Source organism: Oncorhynchus clarkii, chromosome 6 (assembly GCF_045791955.1).
Source record: "Oncorhynchus clarkii lewisi isolate Uvic-CL-2024 chromosome 6, UVic_Ocla_1.0, whole genome shotgun sequence".
NCBI lineage: Eukaryota > Metazoa > Chordata > Actinopteri > Salmoniformes > Salmonidae > Oncorhynchus > Oncorhynchus clarkii.
The window spans coordinates 14,951,056-14,973,048 of NC_092152.1; the positions used below are offsets into that span (position 1 = coordinate 14,951,056).

General features: G+C 41.9%; 1 protein-coding gene across 1 annotated transcript in view; it reads right to left on the bottom strand.

Annotated features, from left to right (window-relative positions):
- The window catches only part of LOC139410651 (SKI3 subunit of superkiller complex), a 37,149-nt gene that overhangs the window by 13,476 nt on the left and 1,680 nt on the right, over window positions 1-21,993 (bottom strand). Inside the window, exons 2-22 of the mRNA XM_071156013.1 lie at window positions 15,845-15,939; window positions 15,570-15,713; window positions 12,627-12,718; window positions 12,448-12,523; window positions 12,217-12,357; window positions 8,652-8,750; window positions 8,157-8,265; window positions 7,777-7,917; window positions 7,599-7,700; window positions 7,241-7,365; window positions 7,016-7,102; window positions 6,786-6,889; window positions 6,376-6,502; window positions 5,978-6,157; window positions 3,861-3,985; window positions 3,517-3,767; window positions 1,675-1,777; window positions 1,118-1,300; window positions 787-937; window positions 534-612; window positions 279-340 (exon numbers count right to left, since the gene is read on the bottom strand). Of these exons, the coding sequence (XP_071012114.1) occupies window positions 279-340; window positions 534-612; window positions 787-937; window positions 1,118-1,300; window positions 1,675-1,777; window positions 3,517-3,767; window positions 3,861-3,985; window positions 5,978-6,157; window positions 6,376-6,502; window positions 6,786-6,889; window positions 7,016-7,102; window positions 7,241-7,365; window positions 7,599-7,700; window positions 7,777-7,917; window positions 8,157-8,265; window positions 8,652-8,750; window positions 12,217-12,357; window positions 12,448-12,523; window positions 12,627-12,718; window positions 15,570-15,713; window positions 15,845-15,934 (2,571 nt within the window). The 5' untranslated portion in view covers window positions 15,935-15,939. The remainder of the gene's footprint in view (window positions 1-278; window positions 341-533; window positions 613-786; window positions 938-1,117; window positions 1,301-1,674; window positions 1,778-3,516; window positions 3,768-3,860; window positions 3,986-5,977; window positions 6,158-6,375; window positions 6,503-6,785; window positions 6,890-7,015; window positions 7,103-7,240; window positions 7,366-7,598; window positions 7,701-7,776; window positions 7,918-8,156; window positions 8,266-8,651; window positions 8,751-12,216; window positions 12,358-12,447; window positions 12,524-12,626; window positions 12,719-15,569; window positions 15,714-15,844; window positions 15,940-21,993) is intronic.

Genomic DNA, 21,993 nt, shown 5'->3' on the forward strand with positions numbered 1-21,993 from the left:
GGAAAAAAGTGATAGAGTTCCAATATGTGCCTAATCGTTGTGATTGGATGATCGTTTTGAGGGTTATCGAATCAGGATCAATTCTTCTGTTCTACTCAAGCTCATTAATGATAGAATGTTCATATTTGAAGATGGCAGAAAGGCCAGTCTGTTCAGCATGACAAGAAGTGGCAATGAGTGGAAGGATAGCAGCTAAACAGACTGGTACCCAGACTAAGATATAAGAGATGATTAAATGAAAAGGGAGTACCCAATACTGTGTGATGTGTTGTACTTACATTGGGTTCCACTTGCACTGACTTAATGAAGCTGTGTTGGGCAAGGGCATAGTTCTCAAGTCCTGAAAAGGAAGAGTAAACAGCCATTCTTATGTTATAAACAGACCTAAAGACAAGGCAACAACATCCCATAGCTCCACCACCAACGAAGGCTCCCATCAACCAGACAAACGTTTTAAAAACGTCAACATGTTTTTGTGCCAAGGAGTATAATGATAGCAGAAACAGACTGGTACCCAGGCTACATCTTTCTACCTTTGCTCATGGCGACCACTCCCAGGGCGTTCCAGTAGCTATGGTTACTACTGTTCAACATGATGGCCTTCTTCACACACTGAGGAGAAGAGAAAGAGTGTAGTACATTGATATTGTATGTTAACTCCCAAACTTGTTGGTGTTTAACTCCAAGAATTGGGCTGAATGCATCTCTTCTAACTCTTCCTCCCCAGACAATTGAGTGTTCTGCCCCATCCTGCCATCCTTCCATCCAGCCAGGTGAGTTTTGTACCTGCAGGGCCTTCTCCAGCAGCAGTAGCAGGGTGTTGTGCTCCATCTCCTGAAGGCAGGGAGGCAGACAGGCCTGGTGGTAGTAGTTGAGACCCAGGTCATACCACAGGCTGGAGCTCTCAGGCATCAGCTTCAGAGCACGCCCATAGCATCTGTACACAAATACATTATTCCTGATTCATCTTACAGTGCAGACCAAACCTAAAAATCATGACGCCAGAGAGGGATCCTCCTACCCAGTATCCATTAGCCTTGAGATAGCGTTGTCCTGTGTATTCAAATCACGTGGCTTCTATCAGAACACTAGAGACTAGCCGGTGTTGGTGCCTCACCTCTCCCCCACTCTGAGGGTGTGTCCTTGGTTGAGAAGGTGGCCTTGGTCTGGGGGTTGTAACCCGGCCAGGGGTCCTGGCACCACAACGCGGGCCCTGTTGGGGGCCACAGTGCTGACTGAGGTGCAGGCGTCTCCCAGTAACTTCCACAGACAGGACAGGTCTGGACGCAGCTCTACAGCCCTGGGAGTGGACAGACACAGGCGAGGGGGATGTTAAGTACAGTCAAGTGTGTTTTTGTATACATTCTCAGTGCAAAATCATTTTTAATAGTGAAAAACAAATCATGTGTTGAGGCCTTTTGTTTCTTAAGCAACTTGAGAAATGATGTAGGTTTAAAGTCCTCACAATACATGAAAGCAACAAGGCATTTATCAAATGTAATACTGGTAGCCCAAGTCATTCTCATGTGCAAAGTGCCCTTTGATACCACAGTGTAATTTTATTATGGACCCAATTAATTCCAATTCTCTCTGATCGCCAATGCTGAGTTCCAGTAATCCTATTCAATGAGCTGCCTCTCTGGGCTCCTGGGAATGCTGAGTGAAGTGTCTAACCTGAAGAGGTACTGGATGGCCTGCTGGATGAGGTCTATGGCTCCTCCATCTCTATAGTCCTCCATCAGGCATCTGGCCAAGGACAGCAGACACTCCCCAAGACCTGGGGGCAGCACGCACACACACGGAAATGATCGCAATGCTTGGGGATGGTGGTACAGTTGAGGTTGGAAGTTTACATACACCTTAGCCAAATACATTTAAACTCAGTTTTTCACAATTCCTGACATTTAAGCAGAGTAAAAATGCTCTGTTTTAGGAGAGTTAGGATTACCACTTTATTTTAAGAATGGGAAATGTCAGAATAATAGTAGAGAGAATGATTAATTTCATATTTTATTTATTTCATCACATTCCCAGTGGGTCAGAAGTTTACATACACTCGATTAGTATTTGGTAGCATTGCCTTCAAATTGTTTAACTTGGGTCAAACGTTTTGGGTAGCCTTCCACAAGCTTCCTATAATAAGTAGGGTGAATTTGGGGTCATTACCCATTTGGAAGACCCATTTGTAACTAAGCTTTAACTTTCTGACTGATGTCTTGAAATGTTGCTTCAATATATCCACAATTTCCCCCCTCATGATGCCATCTATTTTGTGAAGTGCACCAGTCCCTCCTGCAGCAAAGCACCCCCACAACATTATGCTGACACCCCCGTGCTTCACGGTTGGGATGGTGTACTTCGGCTTGCAAGCCTCCCCCTTTTTCTTCCAAACATAACGATGGTCATTACGGCCAAACAGTTCTATTTTTGTTTCATCAGACCAGAGGACATTTCTCCAAAAAGTACTATCTTTGTCCCCATGTGCAGTTGCAAACCGTAGTCTGGCTTTTTCATGGTGGTTTTGGAGCAGTAGCTTCTTCCTTGCTGAGCGGCCTTTCAGGTTATGTCGATACAGGACTCGTTTTACTGTCGATATAGATACTTTTGTACCTGTTTCCTCCAACATCTTCACAAGGTCCTTTGCTGTTGTTCTGGGATTGATTTGCACTTTTTGCACCAAAGTATGTTCATCTCTAGGAGACAGAAAGTGTCTCCTTCCTGAGCGGTATGACGGCTGTGTGGTCCCATGGTGTTTATACTTGCGTACTATTGTTTGTACAGATGAACGTGGTACCTTCAGGCATTTGGAAATTGCTCCCAATGATGAACCAGACTTGTCGAGGTCTACAGATTTTTCTGAGATCTTGGCTGATTTCTTTTGATTTTCCCATGATGTCAAGCAAAGAGGAAGTGAGTTTGAAGGTAGGCCTTGAAATACATCCACAGGTACACCTCCAATTGACTCAAATTATGTCAATTAGCCTATAAGAAGATTCTAAAGCCATGACATCATTTTCTGGAATTTTCCAAGCTGTTTAAAGGCACAGTCAACTTTGTGTATGTAAACTTCAGACCCACTGGAATTGTGGTAGAGTGAATTATAAGTGAAATAATCTGTCTCTAAACAATTGTTGAAAAAATGACTTGCGTCATGCTAAGTAGATGTCCTAACCAACTTGCCAAAACTATAGTTTGTTAATTAACAAGAAATTTGTGGAGTCGTTGAAAAAAGTTTTAATGACTCCAACAAGTGTATGTAAACTTCCGACTTCAGCTGTATGTGGTGGCTGGGATTCTAGGAAAGGCCATCCTTCAACATGATCCATTCAGAGCTTCTGGACATACTGTAATTAGTGTATGCCGTCAGACTGTCACAGTTGCAACAGAACTGAGAACAAAATGGTCTCCAAATAAGGTCCTGCCAGGGTGCAAGACTGTAAAACAATAATAACCCTGGAATAGACACCAAAAAAGGACAGGAGGCACACACGTGTGCACACTCAGACACACCCCTACCTTTGAGTGCAGGCACATAGTCCTCCTGGGCTATGATCTGCTGGTACTCTGCAGCAGCCTCTTTGAACTTGCCCAGGGTCTGTTTGATGGCAGCAGTCTGGTAGAGGCTGTATATGGAGGAGGGGTTGAGCAGCTGGGCCTTGGCAAAGGCCTTCAGGGCCGACGTGAAGCTCCGGCGGTTAAGGTAGGCCTCGCCTAGACATTCCCAACACACCCAGTCCTGGGGGTCAGCCCTCAGAGCAGCCTGCAGACTGACATAACACATCAATGAGTGTGTATGTGTGTATGTTCGTATGTGGTGTCAGAGACTATGTTCAAATGAGTGGTTGCCTCAGGGGTCTTACTCTGCACAGGCCTGGGGGTGCTGGCCCACCTTCAGGTGGTAAAGGCCTCGTCTCATCCAGGCCCATTTTGCTGAACCAGGGGTGGCTCTCTGGATCACTGACTGGAGCACAGCCAGGGCAGTGTCCTGAGGAAGGCAGATAGAGGGAACAGGGACAGATGCTTGACACAGCAGCATAGATTATAGTGCAATCCAATGTCCGTAGTCTACACTAGCAAGAGAAAAATTTCCTCCAGGCACAAAATAAACTGAATTTAGTTAGGTAGGCCTAAGGGACATTGACATTATATCAAACAGTTAGGTAGGCCTAAGTGACATTGACATTATATCAAACAGTTAGGTAGGCCTAAGTGACATTGATAAATCAAACAGTTAGGCCTACCTAAGTGATATTGATATTACAGTTGAAGTCGAAAGTTTACATACACTTAGGTTGGAGTCATTAAAACTAGTTTTTCAACCACTCCACAAATGTCTTCTTAACAAACTACAGTTTTGGCAAGTCGGGTAGGACATCTACTTTGTGCATGACAAGTAATTTTTCCAACAATTGTTTACAAACAGATTATTTCACTGTATCACAATTCCAGTGGGTCTGTTTAAAGGCACTAAGTTGACTGTGCCTTTAAACAGCTAGGAAAATTTCAGAAAATGATGTCATGGCTTTAGAAGCTTCTGATAGGCTAATTGACATTGTTTGAGTCAATTGGAGGTGTACCTCTGGATGTATTTCAAGGCCTACCTTCTAACTCAGTGCCTCTTTGCTAGACATCATGGGAAATCAAAAGAAATCAGCCAAGACCTCATCCTTGGGAGCAATTTCCAAACGCCTGAAGGTACCACGTTCATCTGTACAAACAATAGTACGCAAGTATAACAACCATGGGACCATGCAGCCGTCATACCACTCAGGAAGGAGACGCGTTCTGTCTCCTAGAGATGAACGTACTTTGGTACGAAAAGTGATCCCAGAACAACAGCAAAGGACCTTGTGAAGATGTTGGAGGAAACAAGTACAAAAGTATATTTTTCCACAGTAAAAAAAGTCCTATATCGACACAACCTGAAATGCCGCTCAGCAAGGAAGAAGCCACCGCTCCAAAACCACCATAAAAAAGCCAGACTACGGTTTGCAACTGCACATTGGGACAATTATCGTACTTTTTGGAGAAATGTCCTCTGGTCTGATGAAACAAAAATAGAACTGTTTGGCAATATCGACCATTGTTATGTTTGGAAGAAAAAGGGGGAGGCTTGCAAGCAGAAGAACACCATCCCAACCGTGAAGCACGGGGGTGGCAGCATCATGTTGTGATGGTGCTTTGCTGCAGGAGGGACTGGTGCACTTCACAAAATAGATGGCATCATGAGGGGGGAAATTGTGTGGATATATTTAAGCAACATCTCAAGACATCAGTCAGGAAGTTAAATCTTGGTCGCAAATGGGTCTTCCAAATGGACATTGACCCAAAGCATACTTCCAAAGTCGTGGCAAAATGGCTTAAGGACAACAAAGTCAAGGTATTGGTGTCGCCATCACTAAGCCCTGACCTCAATCCTATAGAAAATTTGTGGGCAGAACTGAAAAAGCATGTGCGAGCAAGGAGGCCTAGCAACCTGACTCAGTTACACCAGCTATCTCAGGAGGAATTGGCCAACATTCACCCAACTTATTGAGGGAAGCTTGTGGAAGACCACCCAAAACGTTTGACCCAAGTTAAACAATTTAAAGGCAATGCTACCAAATGCTAATTGAGTTTATGTAAACTTCTGACCCACTGGGAATGTGATGAAATAAATTAAAGCTGAAATATATCACTCTACTATTATTATGACATTTCACATTCTTAAAATAAAGTGGTGATCCTAACTGACCTAAGACTAGATTAAATGTCAGGAATTGTGAAAAACTGGAGTTTAAATGTATTTGGCTAAGGTGTATGTAAACTTCCGACTTCAACTGTATATCAAACAGTTAGGTAGGCCTAAGTGACATTTAGGTTTTATCCAAATGTATTGAATTGGGTGGATGGACTACTAGAGTGACTTCCACAGGGGAAAGTCTTCTGTTGTTGGCTGCAGCCCTCCAGGACCAGAACAAATCAACAGACAACTCACCATGTCCCCCTCATTCATGCTCAGATCCACAGAGGCAGCCCCGGACTCTGCGTCGTTGCTGTCCAGCTCAAAGGCTCTCTTGTAGCAGCCCCTGGCTCGACCCTGGTCCCTGGCCACCTCCCGGTAGTAATGGCCCAGGTAGCAGAACACAGAGCCCAGGTACGGATCCAGTTTGGCAGCCTGAAACAAAACACACCAGCTGTCAGTAATGGCAGTGAGCCAATCACCAAACTAATGTCATAACGTACAGATGGATGTGAGAAGCACTATAGTTTAACTGTACCAAAGCCAGAAATGTGCCCACAGCCCATCCCACCCACTGTTAAAGCCTCTCCCCATATTATGATTCTCCAGCTATACAGTGTTCCCCAGACAGAGGCCCCACGGGCAACACTGACCTTCAGTAGATGGGTGTGGGCCTTGCTCCTGTCCCTGCGACTCTCCTCCCCCATGTCCCAGTACAGCCGCCCCAACAGGAAATAGTACTCTCCACAGGCTGGGCTCTGGGCTGCAGCCTGCAGGAGGCTACAACAGGGACAGGAGAAGACAAGACGAAGGTTGATCTAACTTCATGGTCTACTTCAGTCACGCTGCCTCTTAGGAGCAGTGATGAGTTGTTGATTAAAACAGTAATAATAGACAGTTATCAATACAGAAGAAGTGTGTTGAATGGGGGATGGGTGCGCACACACACACTTTTAATTTATTACATTTAGTTTTACAGCTACAGTGCACCTTAATCAACATTATAGTAAAAGTGACAGTTTTAGCCAGCGGGCAGATTTTCAACTGCAGTCCCTGAACACACCTCTGTTCTGCTAGTTGGTGATGTCCCTGTGCAATGTGTGCCAGTCCCCTCAGCGCCAGTCCCTCAGCCAGGTCAGGGTGAGAGTTCAGCAGCTCCGTGGACACCTGTTGGGTACAAGGCCAGAGCAGACACACGGGAAATCAACAAAATAGGCACAAAATATATTTGATACCCATTCACCTGAGGTTACTAAAAAGATATGTTAGCGTAACCAATAATTGTGAAGTTACCTGGAGCACTTGGTCAACTTGACCTTTTTGCAAATACGCTCTTCCTTTTAAGGCTACCAGGACAGGGTCATTGTTAGCATCTGAAAGCTATAAAATAAATATTTTGATGAGCAAACAAACAAATCCCCATCCATATCAGTAGATAGTAGTAGTAGAAGAGAATTGGAGCATATTGGTGGTGAGCCGTTGGGGAGCAGCCAGTGAGATGGGTTATGAATGCTGTACCTGTGAGAGGCTCTCCAGGGCTTGGTCTGCAGTGTGCTCATCCCCAGTCCTCACAAGGGCCTCTAGCCTCAGCCTCATGAGCTTTTGTCCCAGTGCCTCTTCTCCAGCCCCACCCAGCTTCAGACCTGAAAGAACACAGCAAGCCTGTCAACGCACTGAATGCCACATCTCAATACACATCTTTAACTTCTGGTGAGAAGGTCTTCAACTAGTCAAGTCACTATAACCTTCAAACAAGGATGAGTAGGCTTACATTAAGTTTGTAGCAAAGCCCTGATTATGTGGAAAGCACGGTGGGTTTTCAGAGAAAAAGTTTAGGTTAGGATTATACATCACTGGCCAGATGTGTTAGATGTACCTTGGGAGCAGGATGTTGCGCAGTCGGAATATCGGTGCATTTTCAGCTGGGCCTGAGCAAGGCTGCACCAGCCCAACAAGCTGGAGCGCATTCGCTTCAGTCCTGAGAGCACAACAGACAGTGAGGTGGTGGAGAACACCACAGACCAACAGCAAACCAGAGTCCCCAAATTGCTCACCTTGGGCCAGATACTTAATGGAGTCGTCACATTTTCCCTCCTCCAGAGCTCTGATGCCCAAACCCAGATGGCCTAAGCCACTGTCTGGGTCCAACTCCAAGAGACGGGAGAAACAACGGCCCGCGTCCTCACTGCAGACCCCTAAGAGACAAATACACACAAGCTGACTACTTAAAAAGGTGCAATCTGTCACTTCTTTGTCCACAGAACAAAAGGTGCAATCAAATAATACATACTAATCATTGCACAGTACACTTGACCTTCCCCAGTCCTGCAAGGTCAATCTCCTGTTGTTTTTATTTCACCTAGAGTGAAACTATACACTGCCAATGACTGCACCAGTTCTTAACCTATAGTTTGCTAAGTCAGTGAATTCTTACCTGACTTGAGATGATGTGCACCGAGGATCTCCAAAGGGAATGTTTGTGAGGGATAGAGGGCCAATATGGACTCACAGGCCTCTTTAATTTTACACTCCTCATGCGAAAGCTAGAGAGAGGAAAGTTTCTGGTCATTTGACAGCACAGGATTCTGGCCCTATTCCTAACCCAGAGTCCCAGCACTAATACTGTGGGGCAAAAAAAGTATTTAGTCAGCCACCAGTTGTGCAAGTTCTCCCACTTAAAAAGATGAGAGGCCTGTAATTTTCATCATAGGTACACTTCAACTATGACAGACAAAATGAGGAAAACAAATCCAGAAAATCACATTGTAGGATTTTTTATGAATTTATTTGCAAATTATGGTGGAAAATAAGTATTTGGTCACCATCTTTTTAAGTGGGAGAACTTGCACAATTGGTGGCTGACTAAATACTTTTTTGCCCCACTAACTGTGTGTGAGTGAGTGAGTGAAAAACACAGGGGCGGACTTACTTGTGAAAGGCATTTGAGGTAGTCAGCTGAGAGCTTCCGATGGTCCTCACCAGGCACATTGTCAGAGAGAACCATGGCCTTCTCAAAGGCTGCAATTAACTGGCAACATAAATATAACATCAACAGTGGGAATGAGCACAAATCATAGGAGAGAAAAACCTTTAGTAATGACTAGCAATAACACCGAGGCGGCATACCACACCACCCCCGTAAGTCCCCCTGGAATGGTCTCTAGCGGTCTTCAAATGATAAAAGTCCCAAACATACAATATATAGGGTTTTCCAATTGTAATGTTGTTGGGTCTTCTGGTAAATCTCTAATCAAATATATATTAGAGGTCGACCGATTAATCGGAATGACCGATTAATTAGGGCCGATTTCAAGTTATAATTTTTTTTCTCCTTAAATAAATCGGTGTCCAAAAGTACGTCTTTTTTACACCTTTATTTAATGTTTATTTAACTAGGAAAGTCAGTTAAGAACACATTCTTATTTTCAATGACGGCCTAGGAACAGTGGGTTAACTGCCTGTTCAGGGGCAGAACGACAGATGTTTACCTTGTCAGCTCAGGGATTCAATCTTGCAACCTTACAGTTAACTTGTCCAACGGTCTAACCACCTGCCTCTCATTGCACTCCACGAGGAGCCTACCTGTTACGCGAATGCAGTAAGCCAAGGTAAGTTGCTAGCTAGCATTAAACTTATAAACTAGTTTATCTAGCGTGTCCTGCGTTGCATATAATCGATGCGGTGCGTATTGTTGCTCCAATGTGTACCTAACCATAAACATCAATGCCTTTCTTAAAATCAGTACACAGAAGTATATATTTTTAAACCTGCATATTTAGCTAAAAGAAATCCAGGTTAGCAGGCAATATTAACCAGGTGAATTTGTGTCACATTTCTTTGCTTTCATTGCACGCAGAGTCAGGGTATATGCAACAGTTTGGGCCACCTAATTTGCCGGAATTTTACGTAATTATGACATAACATTGAAGGTTGTGCAATGTAACAGGAATATTTAGACTTATGGATGCCTCCCGTTAGATAAAATACGGAACGGTTTTATTGCACTTTTACTTTCTTCTCCAACACTTTGTTTTTGCATTATTTAAACCAAATTGAACATGTTTCATTATTTATTTGGGGCTAAATTGATTTTATTGATGTATTATATTAAGTTAAAATAAGTGTTCATTCAGTATTGTTGTAATTGTCATTATTACAACAAAAAAAATAACAATAACTAAATAAATAAATAATTGTCCGATTTATTGGAGGACCAAAAAAAGCTGAGAAGGATTAATCGGTATATATATATATATATATATATATATATATATATATATATATATATATATATATATATATATATATATATATATATATATATATATATATATATATAAAAACACAAATAAAAAAAGAGAGAGTTCTTGATAATTGTATTGGAAAAGCAGAAAACAGACCGCCATGAAATGAATTACTTTATTAGCGTTGTCACAACATTTTAGCCCATTTCTCCATTAAAGTTTTGGGCTTGTAGGAAAGGTCTTCATATGAGAATTGCATAGGGAAAGGATAGCCCTCTCAGAGAGAGGAGAATTGGATTCAAGGAGAGTTGGGTTGAAGCTTTAGGTTGCTATTAGGACAAACTGAATTGCTTTCATGGAGGACTGGCTTGAATTGTGTGAAAAGAGAACAAACCAGCTAAATTTATAAAAGAGTGTGGTCATATAGCAGGACCAGCAGCTTCTAGTGGTCAAACCCTGTTACTTTCACACTACTTTAAAAGGTAAATAATGCAAGCGACTTAAATTACTAAGTTCTCTGAACAGGAGAAAAAAAACATCACCAGATTCACCAGCAATACATTACATAGTATGGAGAAGCAATACTCCAAGCTGAAGCTTCATACTACTTGTCAAACATAGAGAACTGATACTGTTTACTAGTTGTTGGATTGGGATTGGCATGGGGTGTGATGGATCTGTGGTTAGCTTTATAAAAAACAGATCTGGATGGAAAAGGTTTGGTCCAAATCAGATGTAGGGTACTATATTTATTGAATATTATCTGAATCCTATACATTTAAAAGGCCAATTTGTGTGCAACCAATTAGCTTAATTTATCCAGATAAAATTACAATTCAACCAAACAATGTTTCAGGAATGTTAATCTTACCTGATTGAAACTTTAATTTTATTTGTATTTAACCAGGTAGGCTAGTTGAGAACAAGTTCTCATTTACAACTGCGACCTGGCCAAGATAAAGCAAAGCAGTGCAACACAAACAACACAGTTACACATGGACTAAACAAACATGCAGTCATTAATACAATAGAAAAAGTATATATACAGTGTGTGCAAATGAGGTAGGATAAGGGAGGTAAGGCAATAAATAGGCCATAACTACAGAAACAATCAGATGGTGGGTGTCGAAATCCTCTTTCCTTTTGCTTTTAGAGATGGAATGACCCAGACAATGCTTATTAAAACCTCTCTAGGGCATGTGGGACGCTAGCGCCCCACCTGGCAAACATCCAGTGAGATTGCAGAGCGACAAATTCAAATACAGAAATACTCATTATAAAAATTCAGAAAAGATACAACTATTTTACATAGGTTTAAAGATTAACTTCTTGTGAATCCAACCACGGTGTCAGATTTCAAAAATGCTTTACGGCGAAAGCATACCTTACAATTATTTGAGAACATAGCCCAGCAGACAAATCATTACAAACAGTAACCAGCCAAGTAGAATAGTTACACAAGTCAGAAATAGAGATAAAATTAATCACTTACCTTTGATGATCTTCATATGGTTGCACTCAGAAGACATTCAGTTATTCAATAAATGTTCCTTTTGTTCGATAAAGTCTCTCTTTATATCCAAAAAGCTCAGCTTTGTTCGCCCGTTTTCTTCAGTAATCCACAGGCTCAAATGCAGTCAACAGGCAGACAAAAATCCAAATTGTATCCGTAAAGTTCATAGATACATGTCAAACGATGTTTATATTCAATCCTCTGATTATTTAGGCTAAAAACAACCTATAATATTTCAACCGGACAATAACGTTATCAATATAAAAGGTAAACAAGAAAGGCACTCTCTCGGTCGCGAGCATGAGAAAGCTCTGTGACTCGGCAGGGTCCACTCATTCAGACTGCTCTTACTCCCTCATTTTTCAGAATTCAAGCCTGAAACAATTTCTAAAGACTGTTGACATCTAATGGAAGGCATAGGAACTGCAATTTGAGTCCTAAGTCAATGGATACGGTAATGGCATTGAATAGAAAATAAAAATCCTACTTCCTGAATGGATATTTCTCAGGTTTTCACCTGCCAAATCAGTTCTGTTATACTCAGACATTATTTTAACAGTTTTGGAAACTTTAGAGTGTTTTCTATCCAAATATACTAATTATATGCATATCCTATCTTCTGGGCCTGAGTAGAAGGCAGTTTAATATGGGCACGCTTTTCATCCAAAATTCCAAATGCTGCCCCCTACCCTAGAGAAGTTAAGGGGATTATTTGAGTATATTATATTTGCTCTTACGTGCTGCTGAGTCTCATTGTCGTGATCCTCCATGCTGTCTGAGAGAAGGCAGGTCATCTGTTGCCATAGCTGCAGCAGCTCTGCCTTGTTAGCACCTTCTCCTTCCTTCAGCTGAATCAGCCTTCGCCACACCCTGGCCACCTAAACACACACATGCATATGTCCACCCTGTGCCACAACCATTAACATATATCCTATTTCATTTAAAGGGCAACTACTATCTTTACAGACCTGTAAATAGTCCTTCTCCATATGGAAGATGTCTGCCAGTTTTCTGATCGCCTCATAACATTTTGTTTTGTCTGAACTGTGTATGCAGAACAAGACACAGTTAAACACAATATTCCAAGAGCTAATCACAGGGGGGAAATGATTGATGTAGAAGAGGTATGAACATGATCATGGCTTACCTTTCATAAAGCTCAATGAGTTTCTGGTAGACTTTGGGTAGTTCCGCTTTGAAATCCGTCTGGTCACTTTTCTCATACAGGTTTGCTAATCCCTAAAACAGCAACAATAACAGATCACATTCTAGTCAGCATGTTGACATAGTGATATGCCCCATAACACTGCTCTGGAATAATCTGTGTAAGATTTTGTACGTTTGCCCACTGACAAAGAAATGAACAGTCTATCATTTTAATGGTAGGTTTATTTGAACAGTGAGAGACAGAATAACAACAAAAAAATCCAGAAAAACACATGTCAAAAATGTTATAAATTGATTTGCATTTTAATGAAGGAAATAAGTATTTGACTCCCTCTCAAGCAGAAAGATTTCTGGCTCCCAGGTGTCTTTTATACAGGTAACGTGCTGAGATTAGGAGCACACTTAAAGGGAGTGCTCCTAATCTCAGTTTGTTACCTGTATAAAAGACATCTGCCCAAAGAAGCAATCAATCAGATTCCAAACTCTCCACCATGGCCAAGACCAAAGAGCTCTCCAAGGATGTTAGGGACAAGATTGTAGACCTACACAAGACCATTGCCAAGCAGCTTGGTGAGAAGGTGACAAGAGTTGGTGTGATTATTCGCAAATGGAAGAAACACAAAAGAACTGTCATTCTCCCTCGGCCTGGGGCTCCATGCAATATCTCACCTCGTGGAATTACAATGATCATCAGGTGAGGAATCAGCCCAGAACTACACGGGAGGAACTTGTCAATGATCTCAAGGCACCTGGGACCATAGTCACCAAGATAACAATTGGTAACACACCAATGAAGGTTTGAAATCCTGCAGCGCCCGCAAGGACCCCTTGCTCAAGAAAGCACATATACATGCCCGTCTGAAGTTTGCCAATGAACATCTGAATGGTTCAGAGGACAACTGGGTGAAAGTGTTGTGGTCAGATGAGACCAAAATGGAGCTCTTTGGCATCAACTCAACTCGCTGTGTTTGGAGGAGGAGGAATGCTGCATATGACCCCAAGAACACCATCCCCACCATCAAACATGGAGGTGGAAACATTATGCTTTGGGGTGTTTTTCTGCTAAGGGGACAGGACAACTTCACCGCATCAAAGGGACGATGGACGGGGCCATGTACCATCAAATCTTGGGTGAGAACCTCCTGGAGTGGCCTAGCCAGGCTCCAGACCTTAATCCCATAGAAAATCTGTGGAGGGAGCTGAAGGTTCGAGTTGCCAAACGTCAGCCTCGAAACCTTAATGACTTGGAAGATCTGCAAAGAGGAGTGGGACAAAATCCCTCCTGAGATGTGTGCAAACCTGGTGGCCAACTACAAGAAACATCTGACCTCTGTGATTGCCAACAAGGGTTTTGCCACCAAGTACTAAGTCATGTTTTGCAGAGGGCTCAAATACTTATTTCCCTCATTAAAATGCAAATCAATTTATAACATTTTGACATGCGTTTTTCTGGATTTTTTTGTTGTTATTCTGTTTCTCACTGTTCAAATAAACCTAGCATTAAAATTATAGACTGATCATTTCTTTGTCAGTGGGAAAATGTACAAAATCAGCAGGGGATCAAATACTTCTTCTCTCTCACTGTATAATGTGTAGATAATGTGACTTTTGGGTAGAGCTGGGCGATATGGAATAAAAATCTGTGACGAGAGATTGCCTGAATTGATGTGATAATGATAAATAGAACGATACATTTATAACATTAATGTGCACCATAGTCTCTTTTTTATTATCCTTTAAATCCTCTTAGATGTAAAGTCCCTTGTTTAGGGGACCTGCGTGGTTCTGGTACCAGTTCCGTCCGACATTTTTGCTTGTAGGACACCATAGATCGAAATGGCTTGTATTGAGCGGTAGCCCTGATTCTCACAGACACAGGAGTATGTCTCTTTTGCCTGTGTCAAGCAGGATGTGAAATCAGACACCACATGAAGCTGGGATGTCCCTCTTACCATTTCATTATCTCTTCCGACTTTCCATCAACTCCTAGCTGAACCCTACAGCACAGCCACTAACATATGCCTGGAATCCTTACATCAAATCCTTACATCGTAGCGCAGCTTTTTTTGTGGCTGTAGCACATTCAGAAATCGATTTATAGCCAGTAATCTAAAATAATTTATAGATTTTAAACAAGAAAAACACTGGCAGACTGACAAAAGTAATATGTGATGAAAGGCGAGCTCCTAACGAGTTCAGGAAGCACTCCCTAGAGCCCTGTGAGAAGTTCAGAGATGGGGTCAGGCGTTTTGATCAAGAGAGACCTTCAGAAAATATGCACATATTCTAACACTAAACATATATGTATTTTACAGTTATAAGGAAGGTAAATTCTTATAGTTAGTAGTTTTATAATTTGAGTATAGTTTATTTAGAAAGCATAAGTAATTTCAAGCCTTATTCATATAGTTTTGTTGAATAATAAATGCATCATAAAATATTTAATATTTGTACTGTGTCGTTAAGCTTGTTTTCTCAAAAGTGACTACACCTCAGCAACTATTTTTACCAGAAAGGTGAGATTCAACCTGAGTATGCAGCATTACTAGTTACTGTTTATGTTACTGACCCTCTCACTAGTTACTGACCCTCTCATGAAAAATAATTACTTTTGGGGATTACGTAGATTACATTTATCAGGCTTTAAACTACTACCAGTAATTTCATTAACAATCACCCATATTAGCAAATGTATTTCACTTCAAACGTCACATTTCTCTGGTATAGGTTACTTATCATAATGAACGATACCAGTGAAACGCCAGCTATAAGTGATTGTGTATGGTCAATGTCGATAATTTATGGTTTGTCGTCGCAGCTCTACTTTTGGGACACTCTTCACTTGATTGTCCAATACAGAAGCCTATGTCTAGCGAGGGCCTGTATTAGTTCAGTTGATCTAGGTGTGATGTATCTCCAGTACCTGCCAGGCCAGCAGCTGCTCTGGCTCCAGCTCCAGAGCCTTCATGTAGGCTGTCTGGGCCTGGTCTGGTTGCTCCAGCTCGCTCGCGGCCACACCAATGAACACCCAGGCATTGTAATTGTTCTTCTCTAGTTTCAGGGCAGCCTGGTGGGGGAATTTGGTTTGATTTGAGGCAGAATACCTTTTTCAAAACAGAAAATCCTACAATACACCCAGTGTCCCCTCACACTATTGGTGTGTGTAGAAAGAACATAGAGAAATGGGCAAGGACTTACCTTGCAGTGTTTTAGCGCCTCTTTAAATTCCTTGTTCTTTATGGCATCTCTGGCATTTTTTAGAGCTGATTTAACTTCTTTGTTTGACATTGTATCTATAAATCCAAGTCAGTGAGAAGTCAATTAAGATACCAGTCAAAGTTGTCACCAAAATTAAGCAATTGGGTTAAAATTAATAGCAACAAGAGTGGAGTAAAATTAGCCAGCTAGCCCAGACATACAGTGCTTTCAGAAAGTATTCAAACTCCTTGACTTTTTCCAAATGTTGTTACATTACAGCCTTATTCTAAAATTGATTAAATAAAAATCCTCTGCAATCTACACATAATACCCCATAATGACAAAGCTGAAAACAGTTTTCTGTTAAAAAAGATAAAGACCTGAAATAACTTATTTACATAAGTAGTCAGAACCTTTGCTACGAGATTTGAAATTGAGTTCAGGTGCATCCTGTTTCCATTGATCATTCTTGAGATGTTTCTACATCTTGATTGGAGTCCACCTGTAGTAAATTCAATTGATTGGACTTGATTTGGAAAGGAACACACATATCTATTTAAGGTCTCACAGTTGAGAGCAAAAACCAAGGCATGAGGTTGAAGGAATTGGCCGTTGATCGCGTTGAGGCACAGATCTCGGGAAGGGTACCAAAACAGTTCTGCAGCATTGAATATCCCAAAGAACACAGTAGCCTCCATCATTCTTAAATGGAAGAAGTTTGGAACCACCAAGACTCTTCCTAGAGCTGGCTGCCCGGCCAAACTGAGCAATCGGGGAGAAGGGCCTTGGTTAAGCACCGATTGTCAGTGACCGAGCTCTAGAGTTCCTCTGGCGATAGAACAATCTCTGCAGCACTCCACCAATCAGGCCTTTATGGTAGAATGGCCAGATTTAAACCACTCCTCAGTAAAAAGGCACATGACAGCCCGCTTGGAGTTTTCCAAAATGCACCTAAAGACTCTGACCATGAGAAACAAGATTATCTGGTCTGATAACCAAGATTTAACACTTTGGCCTGAATGGCAAGCGTCATGTCTGGAGGAAACCTAGCACCATCCCTATGGTGAAGCGTGGTGGCAGCATCATGCTGTGGGGATGTTTTTCAGCAGTAGGGACTGGGAGACCAGTCAAATCTAATTTTATTTGTCACATACACATGGTTAGCAGATGTTAATGCGAGTGTAGCGAAATGCTTGTGCTTCTAGTTCCGACAATGCAGTAATAACAAGTAATCTAACTAACCACTAGTCAGGAATGAGGCAAAGATGAACAGAGCAAAAGTACAGCGATCCTTCCTGAAAACCTGCTCTGGACCTTAAGACTGGGGTGAAGGTTCACCTTCCAACAGGACAACAACCCTAAGCACAAAGCAGGAGTGGCTTTGGGACAAGTCTCTGAATGTCCTTGTGGCCCAGCAAGAGCCCGAACTTGAACGAACCTCTCTGGAGAGACCTGAAAAATAGCTGTGCACCAATGCTCCCATCCAACCTGCCAGTGCTCAAGAGGATCTGCAGAGAAGAATGGAAGAAACTCCCCAAATACAGGTGTGCCAAGCTTGTAGCGTCATACCCAAGAAGACTTGATGCTGTAATTGCTGCCAAAGGTGCTTCAAAGTACTGAGTAAAGGGTTTGAACACTTATGTAAATGTGATATTTCAGTTTGCAGAAATGTATAAACCTGTTTTTGCTTTGTCATGCATGGGATGTGTAGATGGCGGTAAAAACAATTTAATAAATATATAATAAGGCTGACTGATTTATAATAAGGCTGTAACAATGTGGAAAAAGTAAAGGGGACTGAATAGTTTCCGAAGGGACTGTACATACCCCATTCATAGACGCGAACTGCTTTAATTCATATTGACTATCTTCTGATCGGGGTACTTAAAAGACCAGCCAACAGTCAAAACATTATTTAACTAGGCAAGTCGGTTAAGAACACATTTCTATTTACAATGAAGGCAAATGAACAGTGGGTTAACTACCTTGTTCAGGGGCAGAACATTAACACGCATAGTTTGCAATACGTTTTTTGGAACATACCTTTCATATCTGCGAGAAATAAAAGTTAAGAACTACACTTTTTACAGGGTTAGTGTTACGTCGCTTGTTAAAAGACCACCTGTGCAAATTAGATATCTAGGGTGCCCCAAACACCTGTGTAAGCATAACTCGGGAAGTGTAGTTTCGTTAGCTCAGATGGAGGCACCCATAGATATGGTTCTTTACCAAACTGCAACAGTGTTTTATTTGAAGGATTATTTCTCGCAGAAAGATACGGCCATATGTTACGAAAGCTCTTTATTGACGTTTCTAAACGTTAGAATACAGCGTCGGTATTATAGTTCACACGAACCAGTCGTGGGCGAAGGTAATCGCTGAAAACGAATTCCGCCCAGTCTTAGTTAGCTTAGACACAGATGAAAGGAGAAACCTAAGTTATATTCTTTGGCTTAGATCTCGTTGTTTGGGTTACCAGCTAGCAAACTGACTTGGCTAGCAAGGTAGCTTGTCATCAACCTAACTACTAACGTTACTAAGTAGAGCTAGCAATAGCCTTACTACATCTAGTTACTGTAGTTATTAACTAAATCAAAATAGCTTTGGTAACGTTAGCTAACAGTACTGTTAAACGGTTGTTTACACTAGTATTTAGGTAGCCTTAGCTTGCTTGGCTCACAACACGTAAAGATGACCAGCAACAAAACATAAGCGTTAACTTTACCTGTAGCTTATGTTTGTATTCAGTAATTAAAACGTATGTTATAGCTAATTCAGCAACGCGCAATCACAGGTCTTTACTAAAGGGTGTTTGTCCCGGAAGTGAATTCTTCAAATTCGGGCATTGATTTAAAAAATATATATTTTAAACTTTTAAATCGAATGCCATGATTGTCTCGATTAAATAAAGCCTTTATATTTAAAAGGGGGGAAAAAATTGACCTTTTTTCTTTTTCTGGGTAAATTTGACTCGGAAGTACAACAATGTGCACTTTCATTTGTGAAACTATTTAAATGCCCAATGAAGCCGTTTTTATATCAAATAACTTCTGCGTAACAATGACGTACCTTACTGTAATATATTTCCAATAAAATGGGCAAAAATAGCTTTTTAACAAAAATATTTCTCAAACAAGTATTTGGCTCGGACTGGGAGTAACCTAACAGGCGTAAATGAAACTCCTGACAATTCACTACCTTTACCACATTAACTGACGCATTCCTTCCTATTTTATTGTGATACAGATTAAATTATGGTAATTCAGAGACTAGAGTTGTGTAATCGTATAAAATATAAATGCAACAATTTAAACGATTTTACTGAGTTACAGTTCATATATGGAAATCAGTCAATTTGAACCAAAATATTTGGCCCTAATCTATTTCATGAGACTGGGCAGGGACGCAGCCATGGTAGGACTGGGAGGGCATAAGCCCACCCACTGGGGAGCCAGGCCAAGCCAATCAGAATAATTTCTCCCCCCCCACACAAAAGGGCTTTATTACATAAATTGTTCTCAGTTTCATCAGCTGGTCTCTAGATGATCCCACAGGTGATATCAGTATAGTATCAGGTGTTTTTCTCTTTTCAAAGGGTAGCAGATAGAGTTTTACATCTTGACAGAATAAAACATGATTGCACAGAGCCCCTTAGGGGTCAGGGTGGGGAAGAAAAAAAACCCTCATGGCTAATCAGTTAACACTTTTCTACATTTTATCAATTCCCTCTGATTCTTGTATTGGTCCATGCTATCTGGGACCCTTGGGACGTCCCTAACCCATTGCAGTTGAAATGTAAAATGGTTAAGGTAATGGTATGGGTTAAGTTTAGGGTAGTGACATCCCAAGGGTCCTGGATAGTACGGAAGGAGAAGATGGTGGACCGGGATAAAAAAGGAGAAAAGTGGAACATGTTTTGAGTGAATATAGAGGAGTGGATCACACAGACCTTTTGGAAGAGGTACAGTACAAGTGTGTTGAGTGAGGAGGAATTAACTGCGGTGGCAGGTGCAGTGTAGACCGCCAAGTTTGAGCCTTGTCCAGATGATTACAAAAATGATTCTGGTGAGGTGGGAGTGAGATCTTTGGAGAATGGATCCTGAGAGCTTTTGTCCCAAATCCATTAGTGTTTTAGGTGTCAAGCTTATGGTCATGTGGCTGAAGTGCACAAAAGGGAGATTCCAAGATGTGAGAAGTGTGCATGAGGACATGAGACAAAAATAATGTGTTGTATCGGTGGAAAAAGGTGTGTGTGTGTGTGTAAACATAGCTGTGGGAAATACGGGTGCTCAAGGTGCTGCAGCACCCCCTGAAATTGTATTTTTTTCACCCAAAAGTTGTGCACTGGACCTTTACTAGTCCTGTATTAGAGGACCTATATATCCCTCTGTAGTGCGGGCAAAAAAAATGTATCACAGAGGATAGCTGTTGTGTTGGCAGCTGCAGAGTACTTGGGTGTTCAAGTATTTATTGTAGACGAGTTACAAGATGTTTTGAACGATAGTGTCCCGTTCTCCCAGGCTGCTGGCCTGGAGCAGGATCAGATGGGGCCCAAGTAGTGGAATATTGGTGAGGTTTTACATAATGGGTGCAGGGTTTGTTGGTCTGGCAATTTTTCACAAAGCGTAATGAATTCATATTAGAGAATAGTAGGCTGATACACAGCCAATACAGTAGGCTGCAGCATGCACCTATAAACTCTTGGTGAGCGCTTGAACTTCAAGAAGGATTTACAAGTGGGATGCACTGTCGAGCGCTATGTCCCGAGGGGTTTGTGCTGATTGTGCAGAGATTGCCAGTCAAATGGCGTCCCTTGACAAGTCAAGAACAAGATGTACAGTACCAGTGAAACATTTGGACACACCTACTCATTCCATGGGTTTTCTTTATTTACAATGTTGAATAATAGAGAATACATCAAAACTATGAAATAACACCTATGGAATCATGTAGTAACCAAATAAGTGCTTAACAAATCTAAATACATTTGAGATTCTTTAAAGAAGCCACACTTTTGACATTCTCTCAACCAGCTTCATGAGGTAGTCACTTGGAATGCATTTCAATTAACAGGTGTGCCTTGCTAAAAGTTAATTTGTGGAATTTCTTTCCTTCTTAATGCGTTTGAGCCAATCAGTTGTGTACCACCCATTTACAAAAGATAGCCCTTATACGTCCATAGTATGGCAAGAACAGCTCAAATAAGCAAAGAGAAACTACAGTCCATCATACGTTAAGACTTGAAGGTCAGTCAATCCAGAAAAGGTCAAGAACTTTGAAAGTTTCTTCAAGAGCAGTCACAAAAACCATCAAGAGCTATGATGTAACTGTCTCTCATGAGGACCTTCACAGGAAAGGAAGACCTAGAGTTATATCTGCTGCAGAGGATAAGTTCATTAGAGTTACCAGCCTCAGAAATTGCAGCCCACACTTTTTTTGGTTACTACATGATTCCATATGTTTTTTCATAGTTTTGATGTCACGATTATACAACGTAGAAAATAGTTAAAATAAAGAAATAAAGAAAACAACCCACACAAGTGGCTCAGGTAGTGCAGCTCTTCCAGGATGGCACATCAATGCAAGATGTGGCAAGAAGGTTTGCTGTGTCTGTCAGCGTAGTGTCCAGAGTATGGAGGCGCTAACAGGAGACAGGCCAGTACATCAGGAGACGTGGAGGAGGCCGTAGGAGGGCCTCCGCCTTTGTGCAAGGAGGAGCAGGAGGAGCACTGCCAGAGCCCTGCAAAATGACCTCCAGCAGGCCACAAATGTGCATGTGTCTGCTCAAACGGTCAGAAACAGACTCCATGAGGGTGGTATGAGGGCCCGACGTCCACAGGTGGGGGTTGTGCATACAGCCCAACACTGTGCAGGACGTTTGGCATTTGCCAGAGAACACCAAGATTGGGAAATTCACCACTGGCGCCCTGTGCTCTTCACAGATGAAAGCAGGTTCACACTGAGCACATGTGACAGACATGACAGTCTGGAGACGCCGTGGAGAACGTTCTGCTGCCTGCAACATCCTCCAGCATGACCGGTTTGGCGGTGGGTCAGTCATGGTGTGGGGTGGCATTACTTTGGGGGGCCGCACAGCCCTCCATGTGCTCGCCAGAGGTAGCCTGACTGCCATTAGGTACCGAGATGAG